This window comes from Neltuma alba, unplaced genomic scaffold, assembly GCF_004799145.2.
Source record: "Neltuma alba isolate B1F8T4 unplaced genomic scaffold, ASM479914v2 tig00011824_pilon, whole genome shotgun sequence".
In the NCBI taxonomy this organism is placed as follows: Eukaryota; Viridiplantae; Streptophyta; class Magnoliopsida; order Fabales; family Fabaceae; genus Neltuma; species Neltuma alba.
Window position 1 is genome coordinate 188,258 of NW_021636437.1, and position 13,386 is coordinate 201,643.

At 34.2% G+C, this 13,386-nt stretch overlaps 1 protein-coding gene across 1 annotated transcript; it reads right to left on the reverse strand.

Moving 5' to 3' along the window:
* Window positions 1-2,859: 2,859 nt before the first annotated feature.
* LOC114718276 (probable WRKY transcription factor 35) lies at window positions 2,860-4,795 on the reverse strand. The gene is made up of 3 exons (XM_028903551.1): window positions 4,260-4,795; window positions 3,646-3,789; window positions 2,860-3,025 (listed from the first exon to the last, which is right to left on the reverse strand). Exons 1-3 carry the CDS (start codon window positions 4,793-4,795, stop codon window positions 2,860-2,862), a joined length of 846 nt encoding a protein of 281 aa, XP_028759384.1.
* Between the last annotated feature and the right edge of the window lie 8,591 nt (window positions 4,796-13,386).

A 13,386-nucleotide genomic window follows, 5' to 3' on the forward strand; every position in this document is an offset into this window, starting at 1 on the left:
ATAGCAATTTTACTATCTACCATTGAAAATATTAACGATCATAATAATTTTAGTAGTTGTTAGTGTTAGTTTTTTTAATGACGGGGGGTAATATTGCTACAATTTTAAATTTTAAGGAAATTTTGCACTAAAAAAATTTCGGGTATCTAGTGCTCTTGAATGAAAGCTTCCAAAACAAATTTGCACAATTGCACCTTAACCCTTATATTTTTACTCCATCAACAAGCAACAAATCACCCGGGCACATAATATATATGGTACTCTTTTCCTCAGGAATTTAATATAAAATTATTTCATTAATTTGGATAGAATAAAAAATAAAATAAATTAGTTAATTATAATTAATGTAACAAAATATCCTTAAAATACTTCCATGCTTGATTATATATCAATTTATTAATTCGGTAAATTAATTTGTAAAAAATGATAAATATGGTAAATGAATTTTATACAGGTATTAGTACTATTGAGGATCAAATTTAACCCATTAAACTCACACTTAGATCAGCAACAAGAGAAATAAACTACATCTACTCGGCGGTGAATGGTACTTATATTTATGCTGGTTTACTTAAGACAAATTGATTGAGTTGAAAATCAGTTAATGAAAGTCCTCTCTCCTCATACCTAGTGACTGACTAATTACAAGTCATGAATTAACAAGGCCTTGTTTCATATTGAAAACGATATAATTAATTAGAAATTGCACGAGAACTTAAGTAACTGAAATTATCATCAGTTCAAACACATTACAAAGCAAATTGGCTGGTTTAATCATTGGCACATGTATATTGATCCGAAATTGCACACATCAGAAACTTGGAGCTTATTTTAATATGATTTTTGTTGAGTTTTGCTGCTATAGATTTTGGTCTACTAGTTATGGTTGCTTTAATAAATGAAAACATATAAATTACAGTTATTATAAAATATATTACATGAATCAAACAAATTTTGTTAGAAGAACTACGCGCTAAATTCAGAAATTTCTAACAATGACCTAATAATATTATATATCATATGTTATATAACATATAATCCATAAATAATCTAGCTCTTTATAAATAGTAAAAGGAATAAATATTCTTTGATGATAAGAAGTAATCTATAACAAAACCGCACTTTAATTTAGAAATAGAAAGATCTACTACGTACTTATTAAGCTCATGATTCGAAGGTATTTTGGATGATTCTTAGAGATGACTTCTTCTTCATTAACTCACAATATTAATTGGGAAAAAAAAATCTCTAACAATATGATGTCCACATGTTTAAAGCTTGCACGAATCTAATTTTTGACTACACTGCCACCTTATTTTTCAGACACTTTAGATCATTTACCAAGATCAGAAAAGTGTTTATTTAATTACATAAATAAATAAAGCGCTAGCATTTATGACCTATTTGAAAATTTTTGTTTTTGAAGACGAACAGGTTCTTAAATATTTTGCTTTATGTTCAGACATAAATGCACTTCTATTAACAGATATTTTAGAATAATTTTTATCTGGCAGTTCTAAATATACCAAATTAATAAGGCATGAGATCCATGCGAAAGCAGCCATACTATGTTCTATATACCAAATTAAGCGTTTTGGCTAGTTCTAGTTTAGCTAATCCAAACTTATTATTATTCTAATTAATCCGATCGAGGATATACTACCCAGACATTACAAGGAAAACATGTGGACAAGCAGGCGAACATGCAAATACAAAATGGTTAAAAGCAAACCTCGTTTGGCTGAATTTTATTATCTGCTCGCGGGAAGGAAAAAAAAAAAAAAAAAGAAAAGAAAAGAAACTAGATGTATAGCAAATGATTAAAATAAGAGTAGAATCATTTTTCTTTTAATGTTATACTGACAAAAACAGTATTAAATTGGTTGCCCAAAAAATAAGGGAAATACCACTTTGATATGTTTCATGAAATTAATATAATAACAATTAGATTTCAAAATTTTTTGCTGATGAAGGATAACCCAAGCATGCAAACCATTGCTGCTTCCCTCTTGTAGATTTGTCATTCACGCACATCTCTATACGAGACTGATAAGAAAAGTCACGCGTGCATTTATTAACTCCTTTTGGAAGCAAAGAGATGGGTGCAGTTTATGTTGTGCTTTTGTGGACGTAATTTCAGTTTCTACAGGGAGGTCTTAAAATGATTTCCCATTCCACTAGTTCAACAGAGAATGTCCCGTCCTTTTTTATGATCCATCTACTCACCACTCAGCTATGGAGTCATTTATGTCTCCACAGAGTTAATGGACCTGCTCATTTTCACTGTTGAAAACTTCTGTTCCTCAGCTTTCTGTCCCATCCTACAATATTCCAAATTATTATTGCCTCTCCCTTTGCTTTGCTTCCAATCAATTATATATGTTTCCTCCTACCTCTTCCAGTTAACGGGAAAAATATAATGGCCGTACCGTAATCAATCAGAAGAAAAGTAACAGTTCAACTTTCAAGCCAGATGAGAATTGAGAACCATAATCGATCGTAATATATATATGTGTGTGTGTCTTAATGGAACGTGAAAGAATGTTTCGGAAATTACGCTTAAACTTTATTACTTTGAGAATCTCTTAACATAAAGTTAATGTTTCGATTAAATATACAATAAATTATTAAATATTCTAGCTAGGTTCAGCATACACCAATCACTTCAATATATTCTGATAAACACTCCCTTGCTGCACAGGCTGCTTGTGATTAGCAGTCTCGAGGAGTTGATCGAGGGAATGGATCTAAAGGCTTGAAAACCCCGCAAAGAATTCATCTCCATCGACTTCCATGTCTGCCTCCACCTTTTGTTTCAGCAACAACTGGAAAGTCTAGTTAATAGTACGCTCTTGGGAATCACTTGTGGCCTCTGAAATAACCAGCGAGAGCGTTTGTTTGGGTCGGCCAAGGATGGTTATGCTCCGAGGTGTAAGTGATCACTAGCATGTTCGGCTCCGTCCTGCTCCTCTCCACTTGTTTTCTCGCCGGGCAACCCTTTGTGCTGCTGCATCTATAATAACCCCTGAAATACATCCACAACAAGTTGCGTACAATTATTTATGTTTGTATATTATCCGAAGGCAAAAAATCCGAAAGCTCCTCTGACTTAATACCTTTTGTCTAATAACTCGCATTATGAACTACTTGTGCGATTAATCTATATTTAGTGTGAGCGAGTTCAGCAAAAGTCTACTGCGATATACTATGCGGCCGCGCTCTTGAAATCATCCTAAAATCCTGTGTCTCGGCGAGACAATATTGGTTGGGATCGATCTCATATCCATCAAATTCATTCATTGGTTGACGTACGTTTATTGATGATTTCTATTATTTTAATAAATCCCTATTGATTCTTGTCAGCTGGAAAATTATACTCTTCCGGTCTTTAATATAGAACCTAGTTGATTTTGATTCTAAATATAAAATCTATTTCTTATATCTATCAATTTTTTCCAAATCAATCCTATTGATACTTCCTTAACCATAATCAAGTATGAGAGAGAAGAAAGATATAATAAAGATGATTAAAGTATTTTAAGAAAAACATATTATATTTATCATAGTTAACTAATTTACTTAATTTTTTTAATTTGAGATAGTATAATATACTGCATTGACGCAGTTAAGTGTAAACTAAATTACCTTGGATAAGGAGAGCCTTTGATAGGTTTCTGACCGTACTTTCTCCAAGCCCACAGATCACAAGGAACCGCCTCTCCACCACTTGATCTACTGTTTGCTGCTATTGGTGCAGGAACACAGACCACCTTCTTCGCCAGGCTCTTCCTACAAATTTCCATATTTATTTCTTCTGTTATCTTACGTTTAGCTTAATTTGTTTATAATTAAGTTATTTTACCAACATATTTTCCGCTAATCAAAGGCATAGATCATACAGGTATTCAAAGGCATGAAAAGCGCTCGTCGATCGGTGCTTCAAAGCAAAAACTGAATCGTACAAAATTAACCTCTTTCAGATGAAGTCTTTAGTCTCGTCATTCAACTCTTTCCTCCATGAATATGATTAGTCTTTTGCCTCCTCACCATCTTCAGTCAACCAAAACATTTTGAAGAAAAAGAAGAAAAACCAAAAAATAAAATTGCCAAACCTAATTAGCCAAATAATCCTACTTCCTCTCTCAAACATTTCTGTAATTCCCCATCCTCAAATTTGTGAATTAAGGTGACATGAAAGCATATACAGGCACATTTGATTCTTTAGCCCCATCATAGAAACTGGAAAACCGAAATCTCACCTTTGCTTGAGAGCCGGATTGCGTGAAGATGAGATCTGGGGGGAGCAATATTCAGATGTGTCAGGAAGCGCCTTAATTGGGATGGTGGCGCCCGGTGATCCACAGGGTGAAAGAGGTAAGTCTGCACTGGGAGAGATCTGAGCCAAGTTTGAGAATATGTTACCACTAGACCTCCTTATGTTGTCCTCGAGAATTTGGTGTCCCGACGAAAAAGTAGCTGCAGAACCACTAATACCTAATCCAGCTGCTTCTTGCATACTCCCAGAAGTGGTCGTGATTAGTACTTGAGCAGAATTACTTGTGGTATCAAGGTAAACATTTGAAGTTGCAGGTATATGATGGTAGTGGTGGGGAAAGGGATCTCGAACGTTGGGGATGAACGGATCGCCGAAGCGGCCTGGTATAATTGGCTCTTCCATGACAGCAGGGAAATTAGTCAGTGGATCTGAACAATAGAACTGCCAGTGCTCATATGATGATGAAGTGACAGTACCAGCACGCACTATGTCACTTAAATCACCTTCATAACTCTCCATAATTGGCCCCAAGATGCTGCAGTACGCAACTTTTTTTCCCCTGTGGAAAATTATGCTTCAAGAGGAAGATGAAGGCAGTGACGTACAATTAATTTGCAGACGATTAATCAAAGACATGCAGTTCTTGGTATAATTTTGTACCGCTTGTATGTGGGCAGATTGTAATCTCAGTGTCAGTGATAACTTTGATTCACATGGGGCTCTGAGAATAAAACTATCCTGGTGGGAAGATGATGGGTTTTGGCTAGCGAGAAGCAAAAAAGCAAAAGCAAAAGGCTTTCTGGGGATTGAAAACTCCAATAGAAATGGGTTAGAGAGAGAGAGGCGCTGGCTTTTCTCGAAGCAAATTCATTTCATATGCAACAAGCTAGGGACGCCAAGGGAACGAGAAAAATTGGAAAGAGAATGTTTAATCATAGACGAGACGGACGGTGATATTAACGCCATGCTCGAATGTGAAAGCTCGACGGACTGCCGTTGTAGCATTGACAACTTACCGTTGACATGGTTATGTTTTTTTTTTTTTGGACAGAAACTGTTGATATGGTTATAGAAACTTTAAAATCAATAATAAGAACATCAGTTTATAATTTTTTTTCATGCCAACAAAGGTGAATTATAAAAACCTCATTGATCTTTAATTAGACATATCTTTGACGCTAAGAAAAGTGTCGCTACTATTATTAATATTAATATTGCTTATGTAATCGTATTTATCTACTTGACCGTATTTGACATAAAAATGGAAATTCTTAATTAGGACAATGTAAACAAAGATGAAAATTTCATTAATTATAGGAGCATTTATTTAAAATAAGATTTGTGAAGCATTTTCGTAGCTCTAATAGGACAACAACAAAAATTTGTGTCATTGTGCTGGAAAATTTTTCGTTGTAAAAATCTATGGCACTTTTCTTGGGATAAGATGCAAATTTGCTCTGAAAATTTTTATTTAAGAGCAGTAGGCACCTGACAGTTTTTTTAAGTACAAATTTACCTGAAAGTTTAAAATCATAACAATATTATCCCTTATCATTAAAAATATTAACGGTCAATATTAGTTTTTTAATTATAAACAAATTTACTCCTAAAAAAACTTTCAGATGCAAAGCGCTCGTGAATAAAAATTTTCAATTTGCACCTTAACCCTTCAATTAAACCATTGCAGATATATGTCACTAGATATATAATCTCCTTCTTATGGAGTTGCATGTTCTCGTAATACGGCGACCTGGATACGTGACACAAAACCACTTTTTACCAGCAAAAGTTGGATTAATTAGTTGATAAAGCAAATCACGAGGGTGCGTGTAAACTTGACATCCGCTATCACGATATGAGACTTTTGGCGAATACCACAAATGTAATTCTATAAATATTCTTTAAGCCACGATATTTGACATGACTTGATAAATTTTTTAGATTCAATTATCCGTCGACAATCCAGAGATATTGATGGCATGGTCAATGCTCTATGTACAATCGGAATCCTGTTTGCCAAAGTACTTTTTATCTTCTCTTAACAAATTCATAATTAATAGCACGCAAACCTAAGGTTGGACTGTTGGCGAAGGAGATGTTGAAGCCCAGACATCATCTCAATCTATATGTTCCGTTAATTTGGATGCCCAACAGGGTCAAACAAAGTTAAGTTTCCGGGCAAGTAGGACATATATAGTGCTAAAGTTAGTGTCTCAAGGGGGGGCCAGGGCAGGAAATTGGAGGTGTTATTACCTATTCAGAAAAGAAAGAGCGTCGCAAGGATTTATCATGTGGTAATGGGTTGGTTGAAGGTAGATTCATCTTAATAATTAAGGACATAACCGATCGAAGCTGGTGTCCATGGGGTCAAGGAGCTTAATCAAATGAGTAGTAGTTGATAAATTGTGTTTTGGTTGCGTATATGCCTTAGTCAGATTGTAGGTGTTATTACCTCCTATTTTCACACTCTTTCGCTTTTACTATTTGTAACTTTTATGATACTCTCTTCATTCCAAAATTTTTTTAAAAAAATTAAGGGGCAAAAAAAAAAAACAATGCTAGCTTAGTGTCTATGAGCGCACCTAGTTTGATGGAATGAATTCTCGTTAAAAAACAAAAAAACAAAAATAACAGGCAACATGTGTCAATAAGAGTCTCCGCATTAACTCTTTTTTTTTTTAATAAAAATCTACATATTGCACTTCTCTAAAATTACAATTATTTTCCGATGGAGAAATTTGTTAACAAGCGAATGATGGAGTAAATATTGGGGTCAACTGATGGATTAATATGAGAGAGAAGAGGGCTTGTTTAACAATGGCTATTATTAATAGTTAATTGTTGCTGTATCCATTCAAACAAAGCCATAATGAAGTGGCTTCCGTGTATCCATGGTGGGGATCCGGGATGTTTTATTTCTTGGGGTGGGACAATGACAGGCATACCTATAGTTGGAAATTAAAATAAATACCATCTTAACTGGGGTCAACAGCCCGAGGCAATAGAATCAACTAGCCCAACATCACTCTACCACGACTAAGATCATTAGTGAAGACAGTCAACGTACGTGCATTCTAGAACGTCGGAATGAACAGATTACCATCCAATTATAATTTTTGTTTAATTTTTGTGAGGCTCACGATGAAACATGGGAAATACTATGGGCAAAGTGGTATTCCACAATCCTATTTTTATAGGTTTACTAATCTCATATAACAAATAATTACTCATACTAAAAATTTTTTAATGATTTTTTAATTGCAATTCTAATCTCCATTCCTCATTTTCAATATTTCACACCAAACAAAACCATAATCTCTTCATGGATGCACAAAAGTTATTAACTTCCCATCGATCACCCAAAAATATAAAATTAAGATTATGACGTTTTGAGCTAATGGATGAATGGTAAATGACACAAACTTGGCCTTGGAGGTGGGAAATGGGAATCATCCATACTAGTACTAATAAATATCACTTCTGATTCTTAATATATGAGTTAGATAACTAATTTGGGGGGATTATGAGAAAATTGGTTAAATTGATTAATTATAACAAATGTGTATTGACTTTTCTAAACTACCATATTTAATTATGTGCATTGGAATTATCTCTTAGTGGGAACCCTTATAATCAATAAGAATATTTTAGAAAAATTATTATAAATTTAAAAGATAAAATAGATTGAAGTTTTATACTTAAATTAACTTTAAATTTCAACTAGTTTTTATATTAACTTCTACTAGACAGAGTAACAATATATATGATGGAAAGCACTACTACTTCTGACTCTCTCCTCATCTGACCACCATATATGAATATAGCTTTTGATGAGACACTTTGAGTGAATCTACAAAATCATGAGCCTAGCAGTAACGCAAAACCATGATGACTGTATAATTGATATATCCTGCACCCTTTTTTCTTCTGCTCATTTCCTTTTACAATTGTGTATTTAGGGTTTAAATTAGGTCGCAGCTCGATGCTAATTAATTAACTTTGTGTTGATGTTCTTGCATTAGGTTAGTTGGTATTATATGATTAGCATTAATTGTGTTTTAATTAATTAATTTTTCAAATTGTGTTTTTAGATATAATTTTCCAGAATTTAATTGGTCTAATAAAATTTATACATATAAAATAATATATCGTTTTGTACATTTTTTTGGGCAGGCCTAAAGTGACAAAGTATCTACAGGCCACGAGTGAATTTAGCGGGTTATGAGTCACTCGCTTAGTCCTAATTCTACTTCCAAACATCTCTCCCAATCTTCTTCCTCAAATGTTGCCCCCTTTAAAGATTATAAATATATCAATGATAAACCTCCAACTCAACATTCTGTCTCCTAACACCATATCGCATTTAGTACTTTTCATGCCCCCTTTGGTACAGGAAAGTGATTTTCCAGGAACTAAAAGTAGAAATGGTTAGTGCAAGTGAGTTTTAAAACATGTTTGGTATGTGGGTGGAAGTGGGATACAATTTTTAGTTGAAATATGTCTTTATGATATGAAAATACTAAAATATCCTCCAACCCAAAAAAAATCCTACCCCTCCCCTCAACAAGCATCCTAGCACTACAAAACATGTGTATTTTCTAGCGTTTAAATTACAATTTTTCTCGCGATTTTAACCGCTACAAACAACCTTTGTAGCGGTTAGAAAAACCGTCAGAAAATCAAGTGTAAGAAACAGTTTTCTAGCAGTTAAAGGAACCGCGCTACACAGTATGGACAAAACACCAGAAAATTTCTAGCGGTTCTATTAATCGCTAGAAAAAACAAGAATGCGATGAATTTTCTAGTAGTTCAAAACTGTTAGGAAATTTTCACAAAACCACTAGAAAGTTGTGCACGAAATTTATTTTGCCTTATTAATCACTAGAAATTTGGCGTCAAGCGGACCAAATTTAAATTTTGCAAAAAAATTTCTGCTTTTTTTATTTTTCTAGCAGTTTTTAAACCGCTACAAAATTCATTCCAGGTAAAAAAATAAAATTCAAAATTTTCATTATTATAAAATATAATCTTATCAATTAAAAAACCATTAAATTGATTATATTAGAGAATTATATTAATAGGTGTATTTACCAATATATTACATGTTATATATTTAAATTTTGTGATAGATAATAAGTAATTAAATTATAATTGTGTCAAATGAATTGAATTGAATTGAATTAGACAGTTGAATTGGAGATAGGATAATTTGTAGTGTTGAACCTTAACTTTTATGTTGAAAAGTTGTTAAATTAGATGAGGAGGGCATGACAAATATAAAGAAGAAAAATATTAGAAAAAAGATAAATAAATATGTTAGTAGACTATAAATAAAGATAAATAAAAGAAATTAAGATTTATAAAATGAATATCATCTTACCATTTAAATAAGAGAGAAAAACTACCATATGAAAGAGTAAGACGAAAAGAGGGAATTATAAAGAAGAGGAGGAGAGGAAGGAAAAGAAATAGAGTAAATGAATAAGGAGGTGAGATAGTATTTATAGAGATCAACAAGAATTTTCTAGCGATTGTCTACTATTTGCAGCAGTTTTATATCTTTTCTAGCGGTTATGTTAGTTTATAGTGGTTCTATAACCGCTACAAATTGTAATTTTTTTTATTTTTAAAAAACTGAACCAAATTTAAGGGTAACAGTAAGAATTTTCTGGCGGTTAATAACAACTAGAAATATTGAGGTCAAAGAGAAATTTGAATCTCAAAGTAAGAAGGTAACGGTAAGAATTTTCTAGGTAGCTAGGAGGGAAATCTGAATTTAGAATTTTAAAATTTCTTGCGACATTTGTAGCAGTTCTATGAAAACCACTAGGAATTTATTGCGCTGCCCCTTATCGCCACTTGCGTGCAGCCATGTGTCAGGACTCCTCGAGAAAAATAAATGATTTCTAGCGGTTTTCAGGACAACCACTAGAAACTTTGATGAAATTTCTAGCCGTTTTTGAACTGCTAAAAAATACAACATTTTCTAGTGGTTCCAGCAACAAAACCGCTAGAAATTAAATGCTGGAAATATGGCACCAATTTCGTGCCAAATGGCGTCATAGTTGCAGCGGTCATTTTCTAATGGTTGGGTCAAAACTGCTAGGAATATGTGGGGTCCACATCCTTTTTGGTCAAAACGCTGCAAATTTCTTACAGTTTGTGTTATAACTGCTAGAAATGTTTATTTTTGTAGTGATTTTTTTTAATCCCTAGAAAGTGACCGCTGTTAATTCACTGTTTTTTTTTATATTGTAGCCAGTAGAGTCGCCATCTACTACCATTGCCAGAATCTAGAAATCAACCAAAAAGAGAAGTAGAGAACTCAACCAGAAAATAGTCCATCAAAATCTCAGATCAAAGAGGAAGAATGAGGAGGAGGAGTGCAGATTGAAGAGGGATTACAGATTAAAGAGGGAGGAGGAGGAGGAGATGAAGCCGTCGCTGTTGTAGCACCTCTGATGACTTGAGATCCCTTGGCAAAGCATTCTAGCAAATTCAAATCATCTTATAAATGCTGAATTTTTTCGAGCATTGGAAAATGTCGAAGCACCATAAAAATCTTGATTTCACTAAGCGTCCTTACTCATTGTCACGTCATCACTGCCTCCCACTGCCACGGCCATACTCGCCATCCTCGCTTCCATTGCTACCTCCTATTATCACGGCCATTGTCACCATCCTTGCTCATTGCCATGGCTGGGTAAGAGGTAGGAACAAAGTTTTATGGTTTTTTATGGAATTGAGTTTCGTGGGAAACTTGGTTCCATGATACCAAGCTGTTTTAAGTTTTCAATTCTAACCCAATTCCAATTCTAAAGTCCCAGTTCCACGGTACCAAATGAGGCATCAGTCTTTCTTACTTAGACTCTTTTTTTTCTTTATCACATTTTACTATTAAGGGTATTTGTATGAAGATCCCTCACACACAAATAACTAGAAAACAAGATTACCGCTCGATGAAGTTAAAAATTGTTTCTGTTTACTTCTCAGAGTATTTAGGCCCTATCTAGCACGTAGGACTGACTTTTAGTGGAATAGGATTGGGTGTGAGAGTGGGATTGAGGCTTTAAAATTATGTTTGGTATGGAGTAACATTTAAAAGGAATGATGACATTAATTTTATTTTATAAGATGACATAAAATATGAAAATACTATACTACCCTTACTACTAAAAAATTAAAAAAAAAAAAAAAAGCAATCCATATCTCTCTCGATGCTTCCCCATATCCACAGATCATCTTCCATGGAGAAAACCAATTAGGGAGAGAGGACCTTCATTGTCACCAAAAGAAAAAGCAGACCAATGGGTCTTTCTCCTCCATGGTATCTTTCTCTTTACCTTCAAATTAAAGTAGATCGAAAGGTTTGCCATATAAGAACCATTAAAGGACAGTGGTGGTTTGCTTCTCTCTACGTTGACTGAGGAAGAAAGGGAATTGTTTAGAGTATGTCACACCATATTCAGGCAAAGGAGGGGGCGGTAGCCTATGCAATCAGTTTTGACACCAGCAACATCAGGGTGCCCCTTTCTTCCTCAACAGCAAGTTGTGATCAGTGTTCAAAAAGATCCCCCTACTACTCGATCCTCTCTCTCTCTCTCTAGTTGCAACTCTCAATTGTCGCTCATCTTTGATTTTTGTTGCTCTATCTTCTTTCGGTGCCATTTTTGTTGCTCATTTTCGATAATTGCTCGATCCAGTTTGTTGTTCTCTATCTTTAGTTTTATTGATTTGGGTTGCTTTTCTCCAATTACTACTAAGTTGATGATGGAGAAGAAGGAGAAGAAGGTAATGAAGATCAGAGGGGAAGGTTGAAGAAGGCATAGGAGACCTTTTTAACAGGAGGATATTGTTGTAAATAATATGTGTAGGTGTGTCAAAGGAAGAGTCCCACGTTGCTTGAGATTGTGGGAGTCCACGTAATAAGTGATATTGGACTACTAAATGGGCTAAGAGGAGAAGTGAGCTCACATGCACAACGAGTCACCAGAGACAAATCTGGCAATTTCCTCTCACCCCTTGTGCACTAGTCAAATGCGATATCGGGCACTTTAGTGAAAATATCTATCTAAATTTTAATTATAATTATGCCTCTTTAGTGATCGTAACCGAAGATTTTATTTATCTTAAATAGTCATTAAACAAGTTAATTACTACTCGAAACGCCTCATTTAATTATGAGTTAATTGTCATTAAGCGAGTTTAAATGTGCTCAATGGTATTGTGATCCGCAGCCTATAAAAAAGGCATGAGATCGAAGTTCAAAAAGACTGCCATGCTCTGAGCTTTCGGGTAACTCTCTTCCCTCCTTTGGTGTTCTGTCTTATTGAGTTCTTTTATCTTTCACTGTTCTGCTCACCCTATTTCACAGGAAGAATCCGCTTAATCCTAGGGAGTGCCGCTTTTTGTTTTGTCAGTAATTGCATAATAGCTCGTAAGGACAGTGTCTGTAAGACACGACTCGGATTTATTGTTTCTTTGCAGGTGTTGTCGTCAACAAAGTTTGCATAGCATTATAGAGCAGGTGGAATATCTGCTGGATTTTGGAGAATTTAGGTGCTGCCACCAATAAGTATTTCGGTCAAAAAAATTTCAATCCTAAGATTGAAATCGCAATTCTAGGGAGATGGTGGCGTTACTCAATGCCATAAGTACAAGGGAGTGTTTGGATGAATGTAAAAGTGCTTTTCAAAAGCATTTTTACGCAAATTAAGGCAAATTTCTTCACATATTTACTTCATATACCGTAAAAGTATTTTTAAAACTATGGTTCTGTTTTACCCAAACACCCCTAAGTATAGTACTCAGCAAACCCCCATTCAGACAATTCCTTTGTACCAAACATAGTAAATTAGGTCAATCCCAATGCCACTGCGACGTACCAAACAGGGCCTTACTTCTCAAAATCAATGTCCACCTCTTGTCAACATTCTGTTTGGATTGGTAGTAAAAAAAAAAATTCATTTTTAATCTGATTTTTAGAAAAATAAAATTGGATAAAAGATAGATTAGGTAATATAATTTATTATTGGATTGATTTTTATAGAAGTTAGCTTGTAAAGTTGAAAAGTTATTTAGATTATGATTAGATAAGTAAGTTTAGTTTG

Excerpts from the sequence above, each read along its gene's own strand:
- LOC114718276 (XM_028903551.1), bottom strand. The coding sequence starts at position 4,795 with ATGGAGAGTTATGAAGGTGATTTAAGTGACATAGTGCGTGCTGGTACT. Across the intron at positions 3,790-4,259 it reads AATCCGGCTCTCAAGCAAAG|GAAGAGCCTGGCGAAGAAGG; the intron begins GTGAGATTTCGG and ends GGAAATTTGTAG. Across the intron at positions 3,026-3,645 it reads AAAGGCTCTCCTTATCCAAG|GGGTTATTATAGATGCAGCA; the intron begins GTAATTTAGTTT and ends GATGTATTTCAG.